Source organism: Ixodes scapularis, unplaced genomic scaffold (assembly GCF_016920785.2).
Source record: "Ixodes scapularis isolate PalLabHiFi unplaced genomic scaffold, ASM1692078v2 PGA_scaffold11__112_contigs__length_91849675, whole genome shotgun sequence".
In the NCBI taxonomy this organism is placed as follows: Eukaryota; Metazoa; Arthropoda; class Arachnida; order Ixodida; family Ixodidae; genus Ixodes; species Ixodes scapularis.
The window spans coordinates 21,114,578-21,142,385 of NW_024609837.1; the positions used below are offsets into that span (position 1 = coordinate 21,114,578).

The 27,808-nt window shown below is 40.5% G+C and overlaps 1 protein-coding gene across 1 annotated transcript; it reads right to left on the bottom strand.

The window, feature by feature from the left end:
• Positions 1-23,216: 23,216 nt before the first annotated feature.
• Positions 23,217-26,980, bottom strand: LOC120839640. Its single transcript, XM_040209935.2, has 8 exons — positions 26,868-26,980; positions 25,800-25,990; positions 25,645-25,717; positions 25,533-25,609; positions 25,423-25,476; positions 24,194-24,202; positions 23,358-23,652; positions 23,217-23,256 (listed from the first exon to the last, which is right to left on the bottom strand). Exons 1-8 carry the CDS (start codon positions 26,978-26,980, stop codon positions 23,217-23,219), a joined length of 852 nt encoding a protein of 283 aa, XP_040065869.2.
• Positions 26,981-27,808: the final 828 nt, after the last annotated feature.

Consider the following 27,808-nt stretch of genomic DNA (forward strand, 5'->3'; position numbering starts at 1 on the left):
GCTTTAGGCGTGCAAATAATTTGAAATGCCAAGCCAGGCCTCCGACCTCTTGCGCCTCATACCAAATTAGTTTAAAGCACGAGGCTAAAATAAGTACGATAAGAGACCAAACCAAAATCGAGAAAAGAGCGAGAGAAAAGTATAAGGTGCTTGGACGGATAAAAAAAGTAAAAAAAAACATTTAACATAGGCAAATGTTTGTTATTGGTTAATTTCTAACAAAAATATTTTACTTTCTTCCTTTTAACCTAATTTCTATCTTTGTTTTGCATCAACTTTGGACCTTAAAAGCTCTAGAAGAAAGTGGGCGGAGAAAAACAAGTTTCAAATAATATTTAAGAATAGATAAATCTAAAGATGTGAGAAGAACAGAAACTGCCTCTTGCCGTCGGTTAGCTGCATCTAATGTATATTTGGCAGGTAATAATAAATTTTGAACGTAAATTTTTCTTAGAGCCTCGTGTCCACACCTTGTCATAACTGAAACCTGCAATATAAAAAATATTGATATATCACTGACTTGACAAGGTTTGCTTGTCTGTTTATTTATTTATTTTTATTTTTATTTACATACCCCCAAGGCCCTGGGGGCGTTAAGAGGGGAGTGAGTGGGAAAAAAAAGAACAGTAATAGAAGACATTATAGGTCACGGGTCACTTTTGCAAAAATAATTAGTAACAGCACTTTTAAACACATCTAACGAGGGTAATAATAATAATGATGCCGGAAGGTGCTCCACTCTGATGATGTCCTAGGAATGAAAGAATCGTGATAGGCTGAGGTTCGAGAATGAGGAACGCCGACTTTCTACTGATGATCAATGCATGGAGAAATGTAAGGTGGGTCGAGGAAGAGCTTCTCTTTAAGAATAGGGTTAGAATTGTGTATTTTATAGAAAAGACATAGACGGGAACACTAACGGTGCAAAGAAAGCAGTGGCAAGGTGAGAAGGGATTTCATGGATGATACACTTGCTGTACGGTGATAATTATTAAGTATGAAACGAGCGCCGCAGTTCTGAACTGACCCGAAATGAGAAGCGAGCGTCGTCTGACCAGGATCCCATATTGAAGCTGCATACTCTAATTTTGAGCGAACCAGATATTTGAATAATATTAGTTTGAGAGAAACTGGCGCTAGAGAAAAGTTACGTTTTAGGTAGCCTAACATAGAATTAGCATTAGCAATGAAGTGGCTAATATGAATATGCCAGAAGAGGTTAGAAGTAATATGCACACCGAAGTATTTATATGAAGTCATATTCTGAAGAAACGTTATCAAGATGATAGATAAAAGGCGAAGTGTTACGGCGAGACACTTTTATTCTTTTACTTTTTTTAGCGTTAAGTGTCGTGGACCACAGCTTGCACCAATCAAGACCAGCATTTAAGTCGTTTTGAAGAGGGAGAGAGTCAGAATCATTAGTAATCTTACGATAAATAACGCAGTCACCCGCGAACAAACTAAGCGATGATGAGACACACAACCGCAAGTCATTGACGTAAATGAGGAATAACAAAGGACCTAGAACAGAGCCTTGAGGAACGCCAGAAGTAAGAGAAGACACTGGAGAATTGGATTTATTAACATGAACAAACTGAGAACGATTTGTAAGAAAATACTCAATCCAAGTGAGTATCTGAGGGTCAAGGTTGAGTTTGTTAAGCTTGAAGAGTAGTAGTCGGTGAGAAACTTTATCACAAGCTTACAAATACAGTCAACTTGGGATCCATGATCAAGTAATGAAAATAAATCGTTAGTAAAGACGAGAAATTGTGTTTCACAAGAAGGAAATTTACGAGAGCCATGCTGTGAGGACGAGAAAAAAGATTTGGGTTCGAGATATTTAACAAGATGTGAATAAATAATGTGCTGTAACATTTTACAAGGAGTACTAGTTATGGAAATGCGTGTATAATTGTCGGGGCAGTGTTTGTCGCCTGATTCATGAAGTGGAGCCACCTTTCCAGCTTTGCAATCTTCAGGAAGGAGACCAGTAAGAATAGATTGCTCAAAAATCTTAGTAAACGAAATTGCACTATACATGTTAGTATTCTTTAAAACATTCGTGTTAATATTATCAATACCACATGATGAAGACACTTTGAGGTTGTCAATCAGCTTAACAATGCCATCAAAATCAAACACAAGCGGGTCCATAGGAAATAAATCATGATTAGGGTAAGTAACAATAGAACAGTTTACATCCCTAGAAAATGATTGTACAAACACCTGATTGAGAACTTTCACAGAGTCATCGTTAGACATAACAATGCCATCAGAGTCATAAAGCAAAATAACCTTGTTTTTCTTGCAATCAATAACGATCCAAAACATTTTGACACTAATTGATAACAGACGGGGCAAGGTTTGTCTGAAGAAAGTTTATTTAGCGTTCTTAATTGCATTTCTGTATAAATTTTCTGCGTTGTGGTAAACCGCCAAGCGTTCAACAGTGTATGTACGCTAGCAGTGCGGAACAGGCGTTTCTTTTTATTTGAAAGTCTCTTCAAGGCACTATTAAACCATGGGGACGTGGAGCTATTAGTAAGAAAGCGACGTGGGACGAAAGAATCGATAAGGAAATTGACTTTATATTTGAACATTGTCCAATTAACCTCGACAGAGCGTTCAAAAAAATTGTCAAGGAATTGCACCAACTCACTGTTTATAGCCTCAAAATTAGCTTTGCCATAATCAATAAAAGAATTATTCTTCGCTTTTCTTAAAGGCAGATATAGGAGCGCTTAGGTGAAAGTGAAATAAACAGTGATTGCTGATGGCAGGTAAATACGTAAGAGAGGATGCAAGATCAGGCGCAGTAGAAAGAATAAGGTCCACCACGTTCTCAGAAGTTGCCGTAACATGAGCCGGCCAATTAACTATCTGCGTTTTCGAAAAATCGGAGCAGAGACTTAAAAACTCGGAACACGCAGCAGAATTTGAAGATATGGTAGGATATAGACCAGACCAGGTAAATGCCAGGGAGATTAAAATCGCCCAAAAGAAGCAAAGGCAAGGCATGAAATTTTGTACGAATTGTATTCAGAGCATCAAGTAAATCTATAAACAAGTTTGCTGCGGCATCGGGGGGTAGCACAGGCAATTATTTAAGAAAAAATTCCTTGCTGTTTTTTTTAACGAAAACAAGTAGCGCGGGTGGCGAATTAACCTGCAAATTAGAGGGCTGGGGCCAAAATGCCACGCATGAAAGTGAGTATTTACCTGTTTATGGTTAAAACGCAAGCGCACGCCAATAAACTCAAGAGATGTAACAATTTTAACAAGACAAGACTCAATGCTATAATTTACCGCGATTATGACACCACCACCACGCCTAGATAATCTATCGCATCGATAAAAAAAGAAACGTTTCTGGCAAAAAAAATATTTCGCTGTCACGTACAACACTAGAAGTTTCAGTGAGTACAACAGTGTCGGCGAGTGAAGAATCGATGGCATAAGATAAGTTAATAATAGAGGGAATTCTGGGTGACACGCCCTCGACTTTTTATTAGACCTTGGACACAGAAGGAAGTAATTTTATATTTTTAAATATTTTGAATATTCCAGCCTCTCCCAAACTATTGCTTTTACTGCATATGATTAATGTCATAACCGACTTCACAATTTCAAGCCGAGATTTTAAGAATGCCACACAGAGGTCACACAGTTTTTTTTATGGTCGATTTTCAGTAAAAGGCTACACATGCGTATGCACAAACAAGTTTAGAACAGAGAGTGTCTTTTATACAGTTCAAAGATGAGTTTAATTAACAACTTTATATTCATATCAACTGCACCATACCAAAACAAAATCAGTTTGATTTTTTTTTTTCAGGTACAAAGCTGGATTTGGTTTTTTCGCGTTCTTTTTTGCATTCAATAAAAATTAGTTTTCCAGTTTTCGCTTCTTTTTTTTCGCCTTATCAAAAACTACCGTTACGTCTCTGACGACCGAAGTGAAAGCTAGGAAAAAAGCTGAGTCCTCTGATTTACTCAAAAAACCACTGGCTTTTGCTGGTGTTTGGCATGATATAAACTTGTTTGTTGGTAATTTATGAATTTCAGTACAAAACAAATGCACACCGAACGCATCAAATGAGAAAGAAATTGTAAAAAAATATACACCTTTTGGTTTTTTTTTTATTGCGGGTAAGGTTTGATTTAAATCATCGAGTTTAAATCAGGATTTAAATCAAAACTTGAATTATGATTTAAACCACCTTGACATTTATTATCTATGCTAATTGTATGTCTTATTCCATGACACCCAGTTTGATATTTATAATTATGCGTAACAAGAATCAAGACTGGCTGCACCGCACAAGGAGGATCGCACCAGACAGAGCCTCATGTACCCCTTCCTATGATTTACATATTTTTATCGATTACTAAAATAACCCCCTCCCCTTCCGCCCCCCAGAAATCCATAAAAAAGTGAACGGAAGCAAATTTAAATTAAGTCCAGAAGAGCGGATTTTTTTCGGAGCTCCTATTTCCAATTGCGATGGCGAGATCATCGATACAAACTCGGAACTCTTGGATTTGGTCCAAGTCCAAATTAGCTGCTGGCTCTTCGACCTCGTTTCTGCTTCTACAACTTTCAATTGCGCCTCTTAGTGTTTTGGAAATCCAGCACTTTTCTTTTTGTCGCATTTAACTCTTTCAGACACGCATTCAACCCTTCATGTCTTTGGTACTTCCTACCTGAAACTGAAATCTGATGTAGTTAGCCCGACATGCATACCTCCCATTAGACAGAACAGTCGCCACAACGTATGTAGGAAAATAAATATAAAGGGTTTATCAAACAAAATAACCGGATAATAAGCCAACTCTGGTGCAGGTAAAAATATCAGAATAATAGCAGTATTGTATAGGCTGCAGCATCAATCTTCTAAGCTCTATCGCTTTCTTATGTTTCTGAAATAAAAATATAATGATGCCTCTTTACTTCGTTACGCTGTCCTGGTACACCACGAACATTGTCTTAAAGGAAGAAAAAATACTTGCGGAAGACCATCTATTTTAGGAGTGGGATCTCTTGGCCTTTGGCAAAGAGGATTTTGTGGTTTGTTCATTTTTTTATAACATTTGTTCTATTTCATATCGTGAAGCTTCGAGTGTGGTTCACATAACCTATCACGTATCTGACACTTTACTGAAACAATTTTATTGGTCCTGTATCAGCCAAAACCGAATTCGCAATTATCAAACTATGATAACAATTTCTTTGCAATAATAAATTGTTTGATGTACGTGAGATGCGCGCTGTTACCGTATTGGAGAAATAGTTGACTTACAGCGTCGGTCCTTGTACCTTTTGTTTTAAAGCCTTTGTGTTTTATTATTGAAATTACGACTCACCGGTAAATTAGTTTTATCTCTAACACTAAACTCAATTTTAGGCACTAACTTAGAGTCTTTTTTTGTTGTTGTTGTTTTTGTAAGATCGCGAGATGTATGGCATAAAAAAGAGCAGTATTGTCAATACGCAGGGCCACAGACGCTCATCTATGATCTACTTTTTGTTAGATAAAATCTCCGCATCATATTCTTATGACTGCAGTGGAACCTTCGTAAATCGTAAAGATATAAGTCACAGCACTTCCATAATATAAGATACATTACTCTTGGCGTCCACTTTTCAAGTGGATTGGTATTTCACAACGAGTAAAATAAAAATAAAAAAATTAGAACATTTGGTAATATTCAAAGTGTTTCTGAGAATGTTCAAAAACATTCATAAAAAAATTGTTGGAGATAAAAAATAAACTGTGCATAACGAAATACCACTTTTAGCGGCCGTGAAGAATTGCAAGAGCATACTAATTAGAAAATACTTAACTAAAGCTTACTAATTTTTTAAGTGGTGAAAATGAACATATGGTTTCACTGATAGGTGACCTGCCGTGTGCATCATGCCTACGTGTACAAATTTACATGCGCCGCGGGCGCGTCTTCGGTAATAGGAAGGTTTTAACGAGAAAAACAAAAAACGTTTCTTATTTTTTTCACGCTTTCAAAGTTTGAGACTTTGTGCCTATTCTCGGATTCAACTTTCTGCTGCATTTTTAAAGAGGAGGAAACATTTTTGTGGTTGGGGCAGCTTTTTACGGTGCTCTGAAAAAAGCACTCAGTTTGGACGCGTTTGTAAATTTCGGTTTCTTATCAGAGCGCATTTTTTCTCCCGCGGTCCCGCTCTATGGCGGTCTTGTCGGGGGAAGCCATTGCCTCTTTTCCCTTGTAGGATTGTCAGAAGTATGGCATAAGTGTCTTGCACGTCTTGACCACGAGGGTACAGGACCGCAGACGCAGAGATGCGTTCCGATAAGAAACCGCAACGTACAAACGCGTCCAAGTAGATCATTTTTTAGGAGCGAAGCTCCTTAGGGACTAGCCATGTCCGTATGTCCGTCCACCGTCGGGTGCACGTGCTCCTGTTCATGAGCTCACGCGCTCACTGCTCACGAGCACGTGAGCACGTGCTCCCGTGCTCGAGTAGGAAAAAAAAAACAATCGCATCTCCACATGGTGAATGATGCTGTTTGGGGTGAAGCTCTGGTGGTGCTTGTCTGCGTAGACGGTGAGCCGCAGCATGCCGAACCTTTCGTTCGTTTTCATCGAGAATGTGTGGTATGGAACGTGGTTATATACGCGGTTGAGCATTTGACCGCAGGGTGACATGGATGAAAACGAACTAAAGGCTCGGCATGCTGCGGCTCAGCGTCTACGCAGACAAGCACCACCAGAGCTTCGCTCCAATCAACATCATTCCCTACGTAAAAATGCGAGTTTTTTTTTTGTTTTGTTTTTTTGTTTTTTTTTTTTCAAGGGGCCGTAAAAAGCTGAACCTGCCTCATACCTATCTAAGCAGAGTTCACTTAGTTATTTTCAATGACGCTTAGCAGGCTTATCAGTGGAACCACATGTTCATTTTCACTAATTGAAAAAATGTATTAGTACATTTTAGTTAAGAACCTTGCTAATTAATGTTTTTGTAATTCTTGACGTTCGCCAAGGCTGCTGGTTTGTTTTTGTAACTAATTTCTTTTTATCGCCAACACCACATTTGGAGGTATTTTTGAAAGATTTCGCGGAAACACGTTGAATAGTACATTTTCACTCCTACGTAAGGAACTCGCAGTCAATTAGGAACCGGTTAGTTCCGATAAGTGACTTCCGGCGTTACACAACCAAAAAAAGCAAAGAAAACTTGTCACAAAATTTTAAAATCAGAGGAATATATATGTAATTAATAGACGCCCATCTTGTTCGGGCGAACAAAAAGAAAAAGATGTTTGTTGTTAAACACCATATATATCAGATTAGATCGAGCATGAACTTGTCTGGGAATCAGAATTCGTGAGCCATATCTCCGACCCTGTCTGCAATGTGGGGCATCGCTTTCGTAGAAACCAATTACGAAGTAAAGGGCCCCCCCCCCCCCCCCCCCCCCCCCCCATCTTATATCATTTACAAATCATAAATAAAGCAGCTTCCATAGCTCGCTGGCTGCCTTGAGACAATGTTCAGCAAGCAAATCCGAGTGCGCTGAAGTGGAAAACGTAAAACGCTTCAGAAGTGGCAGATCATTTTCCGGCGTCTCTTTTCACCAGGCAGAGTAGCGCAAAATGTGCGCAACTTTCCTTCGAAGAGTTCCATTTTTCGAATTGGGGCTTTCTTTGCTGCGCTTTTTCTATAGGAATGTTCCTCCATCCCCATGCTCCGTTTCTGCATTCTATGGAATGAAGGTTCTCCCTTTATACATGCAATAAAGGGGACCCGTACACATAACACGAAAACAGACAGACACAGGAAAGGAGCGAGGCATTCGATAGATTCAGCAGAGGCAAGAAAGAAAACGTCGCCAGGCATAAAACCGTTTATTGCGTTCAAGGGAGTCATTGTACCGTACCGCACATTTTATTGCTTTTTATGGCTGTTCTTTTTTTTTCTGGTACGCCACACATGACATTGTGTAGTTTGAATATGTAATGTGACAAATTGTGGAACTAAGGAGGTAAGGGTTTTGACTTTAGTCCAGTGCTATCTGTGGATTCACACCTGGAACTGCGCATTTAACGGTATCCGCCGCTAACATTTTCCGCTACATTATGTTCATTTTTATATTTTTGTATCCATGATTCATAAATAATTTGAGCATCGCAAACAAGCGTCGTACGTATACAAGTGCATTACAAATAATATATATAAAAAAGGCTTGCGGGGGTCCCTTGGGCAGCGAGCGCCTGAGAAAGCATAGAAATATACTTTTTTTTATTTTATGCTTATGTTTTCGGACCTCGTCAACCCTGCGGTTTTACCTAGGTCAGTGACCGCGGTGAGCGCTTTTAAGAAGAGAAGCGAATTGTACCACCAGCCATTATTTGGATGTAACAACGAGCCGTATTCCAGCTATTGCATCCGATACCCCTACACAAGTCGCCGTTAAGGTTGCTCAATTTTAATTAAAATATACACTTAATAAAAAATTAAGGTACTTTCAAAACATCATTCAGTGCAATACTAATGAGCCAGTTGACCTTACGCTTACTGATTTGTTTACTCTCAAATCAAGAACCATTACGAATCACAAATGCGAGGGGTTAATATGAAAATTTGCTTCCAGGTATAAAAGTTTGACATTCTTACAAATATAATCGAACATGCAAATTAAACACCAGTAACTTAGTTGCAACTGCGGAAAATATACACTCAGATAAATAATATAAAATAAAAAACGTGATGACACCGAAGCTACGAAGAAACACAAAATATAAAAGTATAAATTTTCTAAAGAGGAAAGGTTCGTATATGTATTCCCGCAGAAATAAATAAGAGCACTTGAAAATCAGTATGATTTAGCGAAAAAAGAAAAACGAGTCTACATAGAAAAGTGGGGAAAAAGATGCGTTTAATGGGGATCTTTATAAAAAAAGTTTGCTGGGTGTCTGCGTTTTTTTGTTGTTTTTTTTTGGTCTTTACAGATGCAATTTTCTCGGGGTTTCACAATTGCACATACCCAGTCGGTTCTTCAAAGGTTGAGCGAAAGAAGTGCTCTGAACTTCCTTTTACAAAATACTCTGCCGTTTTCCTGGCGAATATATTATGATTATACTTTTATATCCTTGAAATCAAGTTCAGCCGGAGCGTCCTGCTGAATGTGAATAAAAATAAAATTAAGATAGCAGTACATTAACTTAAGACTAAATATAAAAGTTAATTTTCCGAGAACCTTTTAAAAAATATACTTCATCGAGAATGGGGCTGCGGGGGACAATGGCAAATTATTGCAGATTTTTGCGTTCAACAGTCGAAGGAAAATATGCGAATTTCGTTGCATGCCTTTTTAGCTACAGAATTATTTTTATAATTGCATATCGACAAAAATACGTTTTGCCTATGTATCTGGGAGAAAATAGTTTTATTGTTCTCTGGGAGATGGAGCGGGAATAAAGTGTACCGTTATGCTTTTTTTTTTCAAATCTCTACGGCATTGCTACCTGACAGGTTTATTACACTGAGCCTTATATTAATGTTTTAAAACGTAATTAAAACCGCATTTGATTTAGGTGGTGTCCATTGTGAGTGGCTCATGCATAAAACTTTTATTCATGACCCAATTATAAAATGTTTTTATTTTAAAGAATTGCTTCCACAGCTTATAGTTTCTTTTCCCTGAATGTTCGGACAAGTCGTCTGTACAAAAAAAAAGAACTGAAAAGCCGTTGTGGGACCCACCTAAACAAAAACTTCTAAAAATGCAAAAAAACAAACAAAAAAAAACATGAAAAGCAGTAACTTACATCTTCTATGTACAAACCATTCTAATGGTATCTAATTGAAGTGGTTACTTTTTTGCGTTTAATAGTTTACTTGGGATCCGTACATAAACGATTACTTCTCTAAAATACTGGGTTGTCTTAATTTTCCCGTAGCTTTTTAAATGACAGTATAACATGGCCAACATTGAGCTGCATATCAGATGCGGTGCAAGCATCAGCCGCAAACTTTATATATGCTATCACCATTTATTTGGCTTGTTGACAACTCGCGAGGGGCTGTAAGCACAATCGAATTAAACTGACATGTTTAGCAATAAAACCGTTCCTATTGTGTCAATATTAGACCGACAGTACTGTTCTGCTATTTTCGCACTCCCTGATTGCGAAACAGATACAATATAATTTCACATCACTGCGGTTTTGGTGCTGCGCAGGTTTTCCATAGAAATTACCTAAGGGCTGTTTTTTTTTGTTTTTTTTTTTTGTTACGAAATATTATGAGTGTAGCTCAAATTCCTTATACGTCTCTGTTTAAAGATCTGCTACGCAGGCTGCTTCGTCTGCTTCGTAGTCACAGTGAGAGGGAATAGAAATAAAGCTCACCAGGTTTAAATATTAACATTGTTGTAATGACACATATTCGTGATGTAGACCGCAGGCGACATTTAGGAGTTTAAATAACCTCCTCCTGGACTTTACTAATACCAGATAGTGCCAATCTCTAATACTTATCACTCCACAATTTGCCTAAGATTTTTCGTTATGTCACTGTTCTTAAGCTGTGTGTAGTTGTACCAGCGGTGACCTCTAACCCTGCATTTCCAAACACAATTTGAAAGGAACTATCATCCTGAGACATCGCAGTCCGTATGGCATAGTGGCGTCCAAACATTTTTTCACCGCCGTCTTTGCCAGTTATGGCAAAAAAAAAAACTGTTTTCATGGCTTCCATTCCAACGATCGCATAATAGTAAGCATGGTTGTGCTACAGAGCTGTTGCCAAAATAAGGTAACCACAAATTAATTGGCTTTAAAGGTATAGTGCAGGGGTGGCAAAAGTGTCATGGGGTTGGAGACGCAGAGAAATCTACAGAAGTTCAGAGAGCCCCAGGAGAAAAAAAGCAGGGGGGGGGGGAACTTCTAACCGGAAAGGATATGGAGTGAACAGTCCTTTCCAAATAGAACGAACATAATTGACGACTACAATAGATAACACCAAGCAGCATAACCTTTGTTTAACCGCGTGGCAAAAACGGAATGTATGGTTTGCTAGCCAGCGACTGCACCATGACGCCGGCTATGCGTATACAGTTTGAAATTATTTCTAAAACAATAAAAAAGAAGGTAACTGGACAGATCTATATTTCAAAAAGCAGTGCAGCTGTAGGTACGCAGGGCCTTTCTCGCAGTACAAGGCTACCGAGACTTTGAACTTTTTTATTTAAATTCTAGAAATATTTTCGTCCTGGGGATCCGGGAGGGGAAGGGGGGCACGCTTACCAGGGAGACGCGAGCCGCACTTTTGACAACCCCTGGTATAGTGTATGCCTCTAGTATTTAGTGCATTGGCCTCCCTAAACAAAACGAGGCTTGCTGTACTTAAGAACATGTTCATGATATGTTTCCAGGGTAACAAATGGCAGTTAAAAATATACACAGAACTACATAACAAATCTGAAGTGTTTTCACTCAACTGTCATTGGTGTGTTATTTTTGCATATATCTGGGATTCAACTACGTGTGCACTTGTGCGTGGTTTTAGGGAAGAGTGCAAAATAACCATGCAAATCTGTTTCGTCTAATAGAAGATCGATTGCAGCTGCTGTCCGAAGCTGATCGCATTCTTCCATATTTGACATAGTCGGGACTCTCGCATTGCTTAGGTTGCCTTGGTTGCCTTGGTCGAAACCAAAATAACGACTACCTATTTTTATTTGTGGATTTTTGACATCATTTAATTTTGTTGGAGCTTGAAGCGCAATGTCTATCAGGGCGAGGATAAAAAACACTTATTTCATGTAAAGCTCCAAGGTCTTGTGTTGCTAGATAACACTGTTCAAGAGAGTTTTCACTCGAAAAATACACGGAGATGTATTAAATATTTATCCGGTGATATACGTGCCACCAGCTACTGCTTATTTAAGCAGGGCTTTAAATGTTTCCCGTGACAGTAAATTTTTGAAAAATAAAATCGCGTTAAAAAATTAAGGTGTCCCTATAGAGTGGTGGAGACTGCTTAAAAAGTAGCATACAAAGTATCAAATGTAGAAGCAGTTAAGCCTGTTAACCTTCTCCGTGTTAAACGACCTAATAAATCTAAGTTAATTTGAAGTAGATGTATTAAATGTTTATCCGGTGATATACGTGCCACCAGCTACTGCTTATTTAAGCAGGGCTTTAAATGTTTCCCGTGACTGTAAATTTTTAAAAAACAAAATCGCGCTAAAAAGTAAGGTGTCCCTATACAGTGGTGGAGATTGCTTAAAAAGTGGCACACAAAGGATCAAATTTAGGAGCAGCTACGCCTGTTAACTTTCTCCAGGTTAAACGACATAATAAATCTAGGTTAATTTGAAGCTAGTGCTGGGAAAAAACCATGAGACCATTAAACGACCCCGTACAGTATACAGAAGTCATTTCCCGGAGCTATTCAGTCTGACCAAAATCAACAAAATCTAGCAGAGTCAAAAGATGTAGCAGATATATTTACATTAATATGTTACTGAAACAGGGGTTGCAATGGTTTTGGGGCTTTAAGAATAAAATAAGCACGACAAAGTTTTTCAGCACTTCAATACAAAAAAGTCCTCGAGTGTGGGCTCTTGTGTTGCCCTTTTTTTTGGTCAGAAAGAGCCCACTTTCTTCTTTTTTAAGTACCTGATATTTATGGAGATCAATGAAATTTCGACCTTATTAAAGGATCAACATGTAGAAGATCCAGTGACATGATTGAAACTTGGGTGGTCAGTCAACTGCTATAAAGTATTTCATATTAAGTTTACTGTATTTCCTTTCTTCATTCTAATATAAATTCAATAATCGTTTTGTAAAAATATTAATTGTCAACAATATTAAAACTTTGTTGTACTTTCAGTTTGTAGCCGGGTGATTAGCACGCCAAATAACTCTTAAAACGGCGAAATATTTTAGTTGTGATAATGAAGATGATGACTACTATTAGGAAACAAATAACTTTTTACCTTTGCCGCTTCCGTTATTCACCCTTAAGTTAGGTTTATACTGTATCCAAATATTTCTGTTGGAAAAGAGAATGATGATTTGTGGCGGGATGATTTTTCATTCCGTTTGTGGATTTGGCTTACCGTGTGTTTGCTTGCACTGCAGATTTTTGTTAGCTTTCCGTGAGTTTGGGGGATATGATTGTGAAATCATGTAGGAATAACAACACGAATACATGAAAAGGAACGAGGATGGAAATAATTTCTTATTCAAGCCCTTGTCATTTTGACATTCATGTTTGTTTTAGCAACTCCAGCACATTATTTAGCCCGTATTGAGTTTCATTTACATAAAAACGCTGCTTTGATTTTGGCTCAAATATTTCTGAAAAACCTCCGCACTTAAATTGTCAGAAACCAAAGTCAGAAAACGTCACGGTCCAGTATTCAGAACGGTTATTAACAGGTTGCATTGTGATGCTACAATGTCAAGTAGTGCGAAACATTCGCAGACCATTAAGTTAAACTTGGTACAGCCTGAGCAGCATGCTTGAGCAAAACCTGTTTAAGCGTACTGCAAAGAATGAAATAAAAAATGCGACACGTGCGACAACCCCGCTGGAGCTCTGCGCGTGTGGAGCATGAGGCGGACGAGCCGTCTTGTACGTGCTCACGGGTCGACGAGTCACCTGCCGGCGCCGCTTGAAACCATAGTGAGACAGAGTGAAGAGCGAACTTTATCGGGCACGCCGCGAGGAGCGCGCTGTCCTCACCTGAAGAGTATTATCTTAGTCCGTGGCTTAAGTCCAGATGGAGTCGACGCTACGATCTAACGGGACCAATCAAACATCGTGAAAAGCGCCGGGCACTTGGTCCTTCCTGTTTACAATTGGTTCAGCGATGATAACGCACATACAGAAGCATAAATGTCATGATGATGCGCTTTTGACGCTGTCTGATTAATCCCATCAGGTCAAACATGATTTGAAAAAGCGGAAATGATTCAAAAGAGGTGAAGGGGACAGGACAAAGCGCTTTGAAAATGTGCAAATGGTTAGGAGGATAAGAAGTAGCGCTCTGGTCCTGTCCCCTTCTTTTCTTACTATTCGTTTGCGCTTTTCCCCATCATGAGTAACCAAATAGCCAACCAAATAATCTTAAAACCCATCAGGTCGTAGCGTCGACTGCGTTTGACCTTAAGGCGAAACAAACTATAGATTTTTTTATAAACGGTGGTATCTCGATTTCCTCTGCAAAAAATTATATCTCCTGACAACTTAAACACCGGTGAGTTTCACGTGTCTCATGTCCCATTATCGCTCTTTATCCGATACAATTGCAACATGAGACGATAAGAACGGCGAAGAACGAATCACGAAGCAAAAAACACGAACAAAAGAAGCCCTGTGCTTTTTAAGCTGTCCGCGCCTATATGGGACTCCGTCTAAACTTGTGGGAGTGACGTGGCATCAGGAAAAAAAACTACAACACCAACGTTGCAATAGGTGTATGCGCCTGGCAAAGGCTATGCACCGTTGACACCATGAGTGGCTCGCGGTTCTCCAATCGTGAGCTCCACAGCGAGATTGCAACCTCATCCATTATTGTCGATAAAGCCAGCCCGGGCTGCTCGACATCAGGCTTCAGAACGGGAGGGGTCGCCCCGCAGCGGCCACTTTTGTGTTCCAAGAATAGCGGGCGTGGGCGGTTTGGCATTTGGTCTGCTGCAGCTGGCCCTTAGACGGCGCATTTGTGCCTATGCCAATGCGGCACTTCCGCCTGGCGACTTCTGTTGAATTATATATTTTTTAATAAAAATGGCCCGTATGTAAATAATCGCCTTCGGGAACACTTTATATATATATTAAATTGCAAATTTCTCTTCTGTGTTCTTTTTTTTCAGAAAGAGTAATTTAAATTACATTCCCTCGCAATAGTAGAGTGACAACCTCGTCTGCTGCAAACCCAACAAACGGCATTACAGGCTCGTGTCCGATTGCATGGAGATCACGTCGTCGTGGTCTACCACACTTGACCATAATGTTCTAGTGGCGCCGAGTTTGGAGAATGCCCGTCGTAGACTTGTACTTTTGTCGCTATACTTTTGGTAACATAATGTTCGCATAAATACGGCGGCGAGTGTTTAAGAAATAGCGTGGTCACATTTTTGGTCTGTGGTCGCAAAAGGGATCTTCGATTGTCTAATTACACTTGTCAAAATAAAAACAAACACATCATGAGCCATTCCATTTTGAAAAAGCGGATATCCAGCAAAGCTGTTTAGCACACATCCACACAGAGCCGCCCCGAGGTGGAGGAGCCACTTGGCGGAAACTAGACACGTGCGACAGTACCGCCACCCACGTAGAGCGGAAGGAAAGGAAACTAGGCAACCAAGCGGCTATGAACCAAGACAAAGAGAGAGCGAGGCGAACGTAAACTTGGCCGACGTGGATCGTACCGCAGCAGATCTTTGAAAAACCTTTATTATCTACAGGAAAGCGCAATTATGTTTTCTAACGTACCATACCAACTTGCCCAACAATCAGCACTTGTCGAAAACCAAGGCCAGCACAAGCTTACGACCGATTTTGACCTGCACATTCTAAGAAGTATAAATATTTATGGCCAAAAAAAATAAGAGTTCAACGTACCCGCTCAGAGGCCCTACGCCTGATGAGGCTTTGCGAGGATTAGGGCACACAATTCCGTGGCCACCATATGGAAAAATAATTGGCCAGTGCGGCAGGGTAACACCCGGGCCGTAATATTGCCTCCACAAACCTTTGATAAGCTTGCGGTTTGAATTTTACAAACTGCTCATTTTACGAGCAATGTCACGAACTGTTCAATTTATTACAGTGATAACGCTTTAGAGGTGCAGCTTTTCTAATCATTTAATTTATTGTTAATATGGTTATAAACACAAAATATTACGCAGCTACACGCATGGTCTGCATTTCACGGCGTCCGATTCCAGCTCAGTTTGGCTGGATGCTTAAGCTTCATATAAATGCCGGAGTAAAATTTCTCTATTTGTTTGCAGACATTTCCCTGTAAATTCAACTCCGTGGCAAAGGCATTTTGGTGGGGAAATATTCAGCAATGTGAAGCACAAATGATTATGTTTTATGTCAAGTTGTTCACATGTCAAACTGAAAAACAAAAGCTTGGCTAAATATAAAATTAAATGATACACAAATTATGACGGACTGAAGTGGAAAACATTCATTCAACAGGACTGGCTTGGTTCTATTCATATGAATTGCATTGATTTCCTGCTCGTTAACAGCCAAGATATTTGAGACTATGCGCATAAATACTGTAGAACGTTGTCGTGTGGCGGCCGCCATTTTGAAATATGACGTAGCCTGGTTAGGCAACAAGCGATTAAGTATATAGTGTAAAAAATAAAAAAGCATAGATATTGAAAAAGTAGAAATATTGACACGAACATTTTGAACTCTAGAGCCTTCGAATCGGCAAAGAAAGTAATTTGATATTTTGTTCTAACTCAGCTACGCCAGAATTCTACATAACGGCAACCACGAGAAAACAAAATTATTTATGTAAATGTACGGTTCGTTCACTAATTGAATTAGTCTGAAACTAAGTAAGCCACAATTTCACCATCCACTTATAGAAATATACAAATATTATGACTGTGTAAATAAACGTCAGTGGTAAAATACAGAGTTTTTGATGGGTGTAGATATAGATATGTTTGAAAATGTTTAGCATAATAACTAAAATTATTTAAGAGCATCGATATTTTCTCAATACAGAAATACTACACAAACCTATCCGCATTTCCGGTTTACACTACATCATAGCAAGTTCCAAAAAATAGCTGTGTCGATCAGTGCTATCAAAAGAAATTGGCCGGTGCTATACAAGCCAATTTTTTCGATAGCATCATTTGACATATTAATTACAAAAGCGCTAAGGACAGTACAAAGAATGAACAGGACAAGCGCTTACTAACAACTGATTGTTTAATGCATGATAAGAGAAAGACAAAAATGAGAGGAGATTTGATAAATTAAGACTCCAATTGTTTTCCAACTTAAAATGATTAAAAATTATTTGAGAAAAATTAGGACTGATAGAAAAATAAAATTAAAGAAAAGCATCCAGATTAAGAAAAAAGGTTGAGGTACCCTACCTCTTTCTCAGACAGTGAAATTGGTGTGCTAATGCACGTGTCCCCTTTCTCAATTATAGTTTTTACCTCGAAAATCTCTCTGGCTCTCTTGCTCCGAACGCGTTTGAGTATTTGCGTTTGATTGAAAAGGGAAGTGCACTTATGGTCTCTGGCATGTATGGCCAAGTGTCCAGACGGTGACGCATGCAGGGAAAGCTCATGCTCTCGTAGTCGCACATTTACGCAGCGCCCAGATTGACCGACGTACACTCTCCCACATGTGCACGGAATTTCGTAAACGATGTTGACGTTGGAGTTGATATATTTATGTGTGTGCTGGACTGAGCAGTGTTCTTGTCTTTTGTTCTGGGAGTTGATTTTTGGACACAGTTTTTTAAGTTTGTCAGGAGCTGATATTACAACCTGTACGTCATATTTTGACGCTATTCGTTTCAAGTTGTGTGATACTTTGTGTTGGTAGGGTATCACTGCCGTGCGCCGTGTCTTATCTCTTCTTCTTTCATTGTGAGTGGTCAGGCTCTCTGCTACTTCGAACATTAAAGAACTGGTATACCCAGATTCCTGTAGTTTTTGAACTTGTGCCTCAAAACTCTGCTTGGCTGTGTGCTCGCATGATTTTTGCAAGGCTGCTATGAAGCAGCTTTTTACAATTCCTCTCTTGATTATTTTAGAATGGGCCGAATCAAATGGTAGAAGTGATTTTTGGACCGTGGTTTGTATGTCCAGCAAGTATGGTTGTCTTCAAAGGACAGCTGAAGATCTAGGAATTGAAGCTTGCTTTCATCTGGTATCTCGTGGGTAAAGCTTAGTCCCTGAGATTGAGTAAGGAACGTGGTGCAGATATTGTTTACAGTTGAGTCATTTTGTTCAAGTCGTTCATGCAGTAGGACGAGATAATCATCAACATATCTGAACACCCGTGATACCAGGTATCTGAACACCCGTGATACCCAATACCAGGTATTGGCTATCACTTCTACCATTTGATTCGGCCCATTCTAAAATAATCAAGAGAGGAATTGTAAAAAGCTGCTTCCTAGCATTCTTGCAAAAATCATGCGAGCACACAGCCAAGCAGAGTTTTGAGGCACAAGTTCAAAAACTACAGGAATCTGGGTATACCAGTTCTTTAATGTTCGATGTAGCAGAGAGCCTGACCACTCACAATGAAAGAAGAAGAAGAGATAAGACACGGCGCCCGGCAGTGATACCCTACCAACACAAAGTATCACACAACTTCAAACGAATAGCGTCAAAATATGACGTACAGGTTGTAATATCAGCTCCTGACAAACTTAAAAAACTGTGTCCAAAAATCAACTCCCAGAACAAAAGACAAGAACACTGCTCAGTCCAGCACACACATAAATATATCAACTGCAACGTCAACATCGTTTACGAAATTCCGTGCACATGTGGGAGAGTGTACGTCGGTATATCTGGGCGCTCCGTAAATGTGCGACTACGAGAGCATGAGCTTTCCCTGCATGCGTCACCATCTGGACACTTGGCCATACATGCCAGAGACCATAAGTGCACTCCCCTTTTCAATCAAACGCAAATACTCAAACACGTTCGGAGCAAGAGAGCCAGAGAGATTTTCGAGGCAAAAACTATAATCGAGGAAGGGGACACGTGCATTAGCACACCATCAATTTCACTGTCTGAGAAAGAGATAGGGTACCTCAACCTTTTTTCTTAATCTGGATGCTTTTCTTTAATTTTATTTTTCTATCAGTCCTAATTTTTCTCAAATAATTTTTAATCATTTTAAGTTGGAAAACAATTGGAGTCTTAATTTATCACATCTCCTCTCATTTTCGTCTTTCTCTTATTATGCATTAAACAATCAGTTGTTAGTAAGCGCTTGTCCTGTTCATTCTTTGTCCTGTCCTTGTCCTTTGCGCTTTTGTAATTAAGATGTTTAACCAACTAGCCTAACAGTTAATTTTAATTCATTTGACATAGCTGTGCTAGAACTTGCTCTAATGGAGTGTAAACAATTTTTTTTTTATTTCTGTTGTGTTTGTGAATTAAAAAATGTATTGCAATTTGTCTTGTTGGCAGATCTCTTTGTCTTCTGTATATTAAAAACGCACCAAAACAAATGTGACATCAGGGGACAACATTACTAGTCTACCATATAAAGACAGGCAAGCAACGACTAAGAGATCCCCTAAAAGAATCCGTCCGGGAGGTTTATTATTGAAGCCCCGATAAAAACTTGATTAATTCATTTTTTATACAGCTCAGCAACACGGCCGACCACAGGCTGGCGCCACCATAAATTTCATCTCCATTCTCCTAACTTTCTGACAATGCTATCTCGTATTTTATTAATAACACATGCGCTCCCTTGCATGCAGACACACGCTTAGAGAGATGCATGCAATTTGACGCATAATGAACATTATCGCAAAAATATACATATACAAAAAAAAAAAGAAGTTTTGGTACAGCCTACGTCACCTGAGGCGCTTTCTCTGGGTTGGATGTAAGGTTCGGGGAGAGCTGATTGCTCATTAGGCAGCCCGAACTTCGCGAGACGTTGGCCCTTCCCTCACCTTCCTCTTATCCTCTCACCACAAGCATTTTTTATACGCACACAAATAGAAAGAACCAAAACCAAATACACTTAGACACGGTGTAATTGGCAGAGTTGGGGTTAGATGAGCTGCGAGTCACCCTACAGTCATGCTAATCAACAGAAGCGAATACGAGGACCGCCGTTATAAACAAAAGAAAGTATAAGAAAGGCTGACCCTGCCATGCGCTCTTGGTTTGGTATAGAAATAGGTAAACGTAACATGACCGCGATCGCTAGACGTATGGATCACTCCGGCATAAAATATTGGACAGTCCCGCGTTTATTCACATTAGGGTCAGAGCGATAGACGCGACACGTCGCGGCGGAGTCGTCACGTCACGGCACGTCAGGTCAATAGCTGTGGCGCGTCATGACGATTGCTGCGTCATAGAGTAATCTACACAAGGTAAAGAGCGGACACTGCCGTAGGCCCCAGCGTCCCGTATAACAACTAGCGCGCCAAACGGTCGATGAGAAAAGCTTTCTCTTGATTCCGGTTCCGGTGGTTTCAGTTTCGGTTTCGTTTCCGGCGCTTTTTTTGCCGAGCTTGCTGTCGCGCGGCTTCTCTTGATGGCACAAATGCTTCTGATTAGAGGCTTCACACCACGAAAGAGCAGAAATTATTGTCTTTACTACTGTGAAATATTAAGATATCGATTCTTGTCATACTGCTTCCGTTTGTTTACGTGTTTACGAAGTATTTTCAGGCAACAACAAAAAGTGCTTCAGAATGATTTATTTTGAGGTCAATCATAAACAGACTTGAACGCTTGAACAATTCAGAATCGCGAAGTGTTCTTCATGAGGGCACACACATTCATATAAAGTAACGTTACAAGAGTCCCACATTTACCAACACTCCAAACCAGAACTTTCCAGTGATGCTAAACGGTTTGATTGAATTAATCATTGGTTGTCACAATGCTGAGCAGTTTCAGTAATGTGGACATGTGGCCATAGCTGTCATTAACAAGTACTGTAAGCGACTTATTGTTGCGAGCTCGACATTTAGCGATGTGCCAGTTTCGGGAATATTTCGCGGGCATAAACTTTCACCACCGTGAGTGACATTGCATGTATTCATATCCATAGGGCAACTTATTCACGTTACCAATTTCTTGTGAACTTGATCAAATCGCGATATTTGCGAAAATTAGGTCCACGCGAAGATTAATTCGTTTACGCTATTAGAGCACAGCCTAGACTGCACAGAATTCAAAGAAGCAGATTCAATGTCAATATACAGTACACTATTTGGAGTAGCCTAACACTTCTTGTAGGCTAACAAAAAGGACCTCATACAGACCCAGGGAATATTCAACATTCCCATCCATATTCAACAGAATGAGTGTACAGCAGAAAATATAGCAATGCTAGTACAGGGCATGTGGAAAATTACAGCAAGAACAGGCAGCTAAGGTCAAACCACCTAACAGTGTTAGGTAATAAAAATATACAAAAAATCTGTTACCAAAGTAACAGATTTTTTCTAAATATACAAAAATTCTGTTACCAAAGTAACAGTAACAGACACAACATTTGGTCAATATACAGGGCACATTGATTAAAACATTAACATGTCTGACATGTTCGGCATATACTCCACGCACGCACCCATCAAAGATCACTTTGCTACAAAACGTCCTCATCCCGTATATAAAAAACTATGTCCTGCATTATAAAGTTGAAAGAAAGCCAGAAATATAATCGGCATGCAAACTGCCCAACCCAATTAAAGATCGTTCTTTTATAGGCGCCTGAAACACCATACCATACTAAGCTTTGAACTTGTCGAGTTGAGCGCCAGGAACAGAAGAATGCAACCGAACTTTTTCCAAGTTTCGATTAATAAAGCGCACATGCCAGCACAACCGCACCCTGCAAAACATCTTCAAAAACCTCCGCTGACACTCCTCGGAGCATAAATGCAAAAAAACCAATACGCGACCAGATGGTGATACAAAACATCACAGACATTGCGCAGGTGTGCTACGCTTTCTATAACACACATAAAGTGAGATTCCAGGCTCTGAATGTAAGTGAAAGTAGCCTCCGATGGCACAGTTAAGTTGCCGAACATCTTTCTTGGAATATGGAAGGCTTTAAGCATTGTAAAATTCTGGTGGGGCCAGTTCAAGTTGTCAGACCCTTTCCTCAGTGACCCAGAACAGAGACAATCCTATGAACTTTTTTCCAGGAACAGCTTGATTAGAAATCCTGCAACATAATAGGTGGCAGAGTCGTCTATTATGTTAGAGTCTTTACTTGATGCGAGTTCCGAAATATCGTCCAATGGAGGGAAGTCGTCCACGGGGGCACATTCCACGGCATCAGCGATTGAGGTTGTCTCTAGTGAAAACGGGGTCATCTCCTGAAGGAGGTTAGTGTTGCCATCTTCAACATTTTCCTTTTTCGAGAGCTTTAGGAGCTTCTTAATCCCAATGTGCTTCAGTCCACAAGTAAACTGATACACATTAGGATTGGTGTTGCAGCCGTGTTGTTGCCTCATCTGCCCGAAAATATTTTCGGCATCTTGCTGCAGTCGCCGTGTCAAAAGAAAGCTGAAGTTATATTTCTCAGAAATATCCTCCCAGAGCACGAGGACGGCCCTGATAGTAACCTGCCACCCAGTGACTGTTTGTGGCTGCCGTCTACCCTCAAACTTCCAGGCTGCCACCCATGGAAGTTGGTTGCAAAGGAAATCAACGATTTCAGTGTCGCCCTTTCTAATCGCATAGCGTAACTTTTGTTCAGATTCTTTTTGTCTCGAGCTGTTAAGACAGTCAAAACGTTTGTCCATGCGGTCACAAAAGTATGCCGTGGAAATGGCCGCCTCAGGGAGCTGTCTGGCATACACAAGAGCTAAATGTGCAACGCATACTGATGAACTGAGGACCTGAGTCGCACGTTTCACCTTCATGTTACTGAAAGGTTTCTGGTAAATATGCCGGTCTGTCAGCTTCGGAGCTAATCGTAGTCGCATCTCGTGCGTGGAGTGGTAAAGTTGCACAATGTAGTTCCAGTCTACATTTTCACTCCCGATGTGAAGCTTGTAAGCTTGCAGGTTGTTACGGGTGATCTTTATCAGGTGCGGGACATCAAAAATAAAATAGACACTTGCATTTTTTACTTTGAAGAATGGCTGCTCAACAGACACTCCAAGTTGGTGCGCCAAACTTACGTTGGAGACACCCTGGTCACAGACCACTGCTTTGATTGTAATGCCAATGTCCTTCAGCTGCTCAATCAGTGGCATAAGCAGGTTACGAGTTACACAGGATGGTGTTGACGTATGCCCAATAGTATATGCTACAGGTTGCACCCACCTCCTAGAAACTCCAGAGAGGAGGAAAACCTGGGCTCTGTCATCAATACTGGAAGTTCGCTCAACACCATCATCTGCAAATCCGAGGACAACATCCTGCGCCACATCGTATGACAAGTTCTTTTTCAACATCACCTCGTCAAAAACTAAGGTACAAATGCGGTCGCGTTCATTCCATGACTTTGTTTTTGACACAATCGATGACATGCCTGGAATGATACCTGGCGTCATTTTGACATTGGCTAGCCACCTTCGTAGTGAACGCCGATATGGTAGCGTGAACACTGAAGACACAAATCGGTATGCCCGCGGTCCATGCGAATTCAGATGGAGCGCAAATTTCTTCAGCCACAGTAAAAATCGCTTCCCCTTGCCCTTCGACCTATTCTTTACATGCGATGATATGAGGTGAAATACCTCTTCAGAAACATGAGGCCGAATTATTTCCAGAGCTTGAGAAGCTGTCTGAGGCGTCTTCAGCTGCTGTTTCCGCAGTCTGGCTATCGCCTTTCTGTAGCTGGAAATTCTCGCCTGGAGTCGCTTGATAACGTCCTCGGGCCTTTTCGTGAGCTTGCGGAAAACAGGTGCAGGATGGTTTGGACCAGCTATAAAAATGGCAACAAGTCAGTGAGATTGAAAACAGTTGCAATAAGTGCGATACGATTTAACCAGTACAAGCACCACTAACCAGTAGCATACCAGGTAAGGTGTGGAGTGAAGCTTGAATTTTCTTCTTGTGCTTTACCATTTAAGCACTGACAAAGCCAGTGAAACTTCTGACCACCAATTACGTTATTCTTTTACTAGTCATGTAAAATGTTCGGTACTAAATGTCTTCACGCAAACTTCTTGATAACCTTGCAAGTTCGAAAGGCTGAAATAGCATGAAAAACGCAAAACAGCCATGAAGAATTCTCTTGAAACCTCCTCTTGATATGTGTGTTCCAGTTTCCCACACCTCCCCAGTCATTAGTAATAAAAATGGTTAGATCGGTATGCCACACACATGAAGCAAAGACTATAGCTTATAAAGAGACCTAGAATTCTTTAAACTGATCCTTCTAGGACAGATTGTATTATCCACTGGCTATAGAGGTTCACACAAATATGTTTTAAAAAGTGGCGAAAGCAAAATGGGACACTTACAGTGTTGACCTGGACCCAGTGTTGTACACGTTCCTCAAAAAAAGGAACGAAAGCTCGTTCCTCGTTCCTTCTGATTTTTGGAACGCGTTCCCGTTACAAGTTCCATATGTGAAAAAGGAACTCGTTCCCGTTACAGTTTCAAAAATGGAACGTATCGTTACATATACGTTACATTTGTATTTTTGCTAATTACCATATTTAGTTAAATCAATCAGTTTTTTTATCTATCCCATTAATAGTCAACATACGAGTTTGCATGTCGGGATGGAAGGGCACCAGGAGTAGAAAACACGCGGAAGTAAAGTTTTATTTGTTGATATATGCATGTTAAAAATCCCAGCTATTAACCATGTCCATGTTTGCAGTGGACAATTCAGACGAGCCAAATTTAATGTACTTTTACCCAAGGTTGCACTAGCATTTTACAACAACCTCACACGCTTCAATTTAACAGAGTCCCGTGTTAGAACTTGACAACAGTTGCTTCTCCTTGTTGCTGTCCGCAAGACAAGCAAGTGAAGGAGAGGGCAAAGCTTCTGGAAAGTCAGTATTGAAAGCTACAAATACTTGGTTGGGAAGGTTAAATTTGTTGTTCAGTTTGAAGCTGGGGGACAAGAGAAGGAATAAAGGCTATTTTTTGTGTATCTTTTAAGTGAATAATGTTCGGGATACAAGGGTGAGTCCGATATCTCGCAATCTGTGATCTTGTTGTAATTGTAGGTCTCGTTATTGAAGTTCAAAAATGGCTGTAGTCGCAATAAAATTTCTTGGTGTATGAGGATTCGTGGAACCAAAGAAAGTAGCTGAGTTTGAAACAACCCTCTCTCTTTGTCTTTTCCTACGACTAAAAGTTTTGCTTTTTGTGCCGCAGTTTCGGGCACTCAAAAATATATCGACTCCCACCAGCTCTCCTGCACCCAAACTGTTAGCAAGCGAGGACCATACAAAATAATCCATAAGATTAGTAGCCAAAAAGTTAACGAGATCCTGCACTTCGTAAAGATATTGTTTATGTACTTTCATACTTTCCCTGTTAGAAATAAAATAAAAATCACCCCACTGGACGAAAAAAAGGAACGCCGTTACTCTTTCCGTTCCAGCAAAAATGTAACGCGTTCCCGTTCCAGTTCCAGCGATGTAAAATGGAACGGCGGCGTTCCTTCGTTCCTCCTAAAAGGAACGCGTTCGAGGAACGCCGTTCCTTGGAACGCCGTTCCGTACAACACTGCCTGGACCACAGTGGCCAGCGAAAAGACCAGAAGAGCTGGTTGCCTGACTTGGGTCTGGAAGAGTGCGCATATTAGGCACAGGCTGGTGCTTTAAAATAACTCTATATTACCGAGTGCTGCAGAGTGCATTACTGCGGAGCTACATGTAAGTGGTGAATTCTGCAGTCTGTCGGGCTCTGCCTGGTCTGGAAAGGTGCACCATGACGAGATAACCTGTTAGCAAGCACAGAACGGCTCGCTGCGACGGAGCTGCACTGGAGTGAAGGGCCAGATGAGCTGGTTGCCTGAGTGGGACCTGGAAGAATGGGCTTATTAGCCTACATAGAGAAGTTACTTATACGTTTGTGTATATGAGGGAAACACATTATTACAATCACCTATTGCAGATGCCCAGTTTATGGGAGGACGAACAGTAGGCACAGCTGATCGCACTAGGGTTGTTTGCCCTGGGTCCATAAAATCTTTTGCAGTGAAGTGATCACTGCAGACGCGATAGGTGGCATGGTGTTGCGAAGCAGACTTTCCAAGAAGATCATACCTCTTGGCATAGTCGAGCCAAGATTTTGACCTGTAATATATATTGTTTTTCAATGTGTTAAATGTACACTTTGGAACAAAATGTCAGATGCCAATCTGCAACCCTCTCTTCGACATTTTGGCTCCGCTTGCAAGCGATGGAGACATATTTTTATTTGGCAGGTTTGCTTTGGATGTTTCAATGCACACAGACAAATTTGGGTTCCTGCTCTAGAGTAGTGCAAAAGTAGGTCAACTAAGAAATCATGGTTTTTGCGCGAGAGGGCGAACACAAGAGAGTACAACAAGCACAAGCGCGCTTGTGCTTGTTGTCCACCCTTGTGTTTGTCCTTTCGCACAAAAAAAACATGATTTCTAACGTTCACCAACTCGCCCAACAACAGGTCATTTTATAGCTAGTTAACAGCAGGTGCACATTCACATTTCTTTAGGAAAAGACATTATCAGTAGAGAGCAATATTCCCCCCACCATGAAGCAGCGCTTTTATAACTCAAATTTAGAGCCACATTAAAAAAGCACGAAAATTCACCCCACCATGAAGCAGCACCTTTATAACCCCAATTTAGAGCCACATTAAAAACGATACATCCAAGCTATGTATGAGACAAATCAAGGGCTGCTTCTTTTCCTTAACAATTTTGTCTTATAAGTTTAATTTGTCAGTTTTTATCTTCAAAGACAAAGTAGTAATGCAGCACTAAAATTAGTATAACTGACCTGAGATCGCTTAGCCCAAATCCCTAAATTACAGTTAAGGCATCCAGTCAACTTTAGCGCTTGATTTAAAAGCGCATTGTATTACTTAATTATATTGTAAGAAAAATAAATTATTGGGATTTTTTTATTTGCTCAAGTATGCAAATGGTTCCAAGGAACTATTGACAAGAAGGAGCTCACGCCAACCTACCTTGCGTCACGTGCGATTCGGAAAAACTTTGTGCCGGGTTTCTTGTGCGTTTTACCGTTGTTTTTACACGGTGTGACACAGCAGTAGCTACAGTAGTAGCAACCGGAGGGCATCGGAGAAAGAAAAAAAAGAAAGATATAAACACAAATATTCGTAGCTCTTAGTACGATAGCGCAGCCCATGTAACAATAATAACACACACGGGAAAAGCCGGCTGCTGTCTGAGGTTTATTTCGCAGCGTCTGTTGGACCTCTGAGCATGCAAATAACGGGTAAAACAAACGGACATGATACAGTTCGCTTTTTTCTCTGGCCCTTGTCTGCGCACGCTGTGTTTTGCTCGCGACTAAGCAATAGCAAAGAAATGAGAAAACGTCTTACCTTCTGAAGAAACCTGTTAGGTGCAGACAATATCCACGTTGTGCTCACATTCTGCTCGCTGTGCTCACATGTGCTCAACACAAAACGCGTTGACAGGTGTCATGCACCATGCGGTCACGCCGTCCAAGCACGCGTCCGTCCGTCCGTCCGTCCGTCCCGCTCCAGCCACTCCAGCCGCTTTCTCAGAGCAACTGCAGGAACCGGAACTGGCCCGTACATCACGTGATCTTCTTAACGTAGTAAACAAAAACTATTTGACCGTTTATGATGCTTGCAACAATTTTAAATATAATAAAATTAAAACTTGAGTATTTATTTATAACAAACCTCACGAAATATTTTCATTCTTTGGCACACTGGCACCACTTAGCGGTCGGTGAGAAAACTAAACGCTGGGCCGCGAAACGGCTCGAGTGGCCACTCTTTCCCTTGTGTAGATTACTCTATGGCTGCGTCACGGAATCACGGTGAAGTCGTTGGGTATCCGCGTCGCGTCCACGCCAGCTCGGGCAACGTTACTATAGGGTGCCTGGAACAAGTCTCCGACTCATGTGCTTACC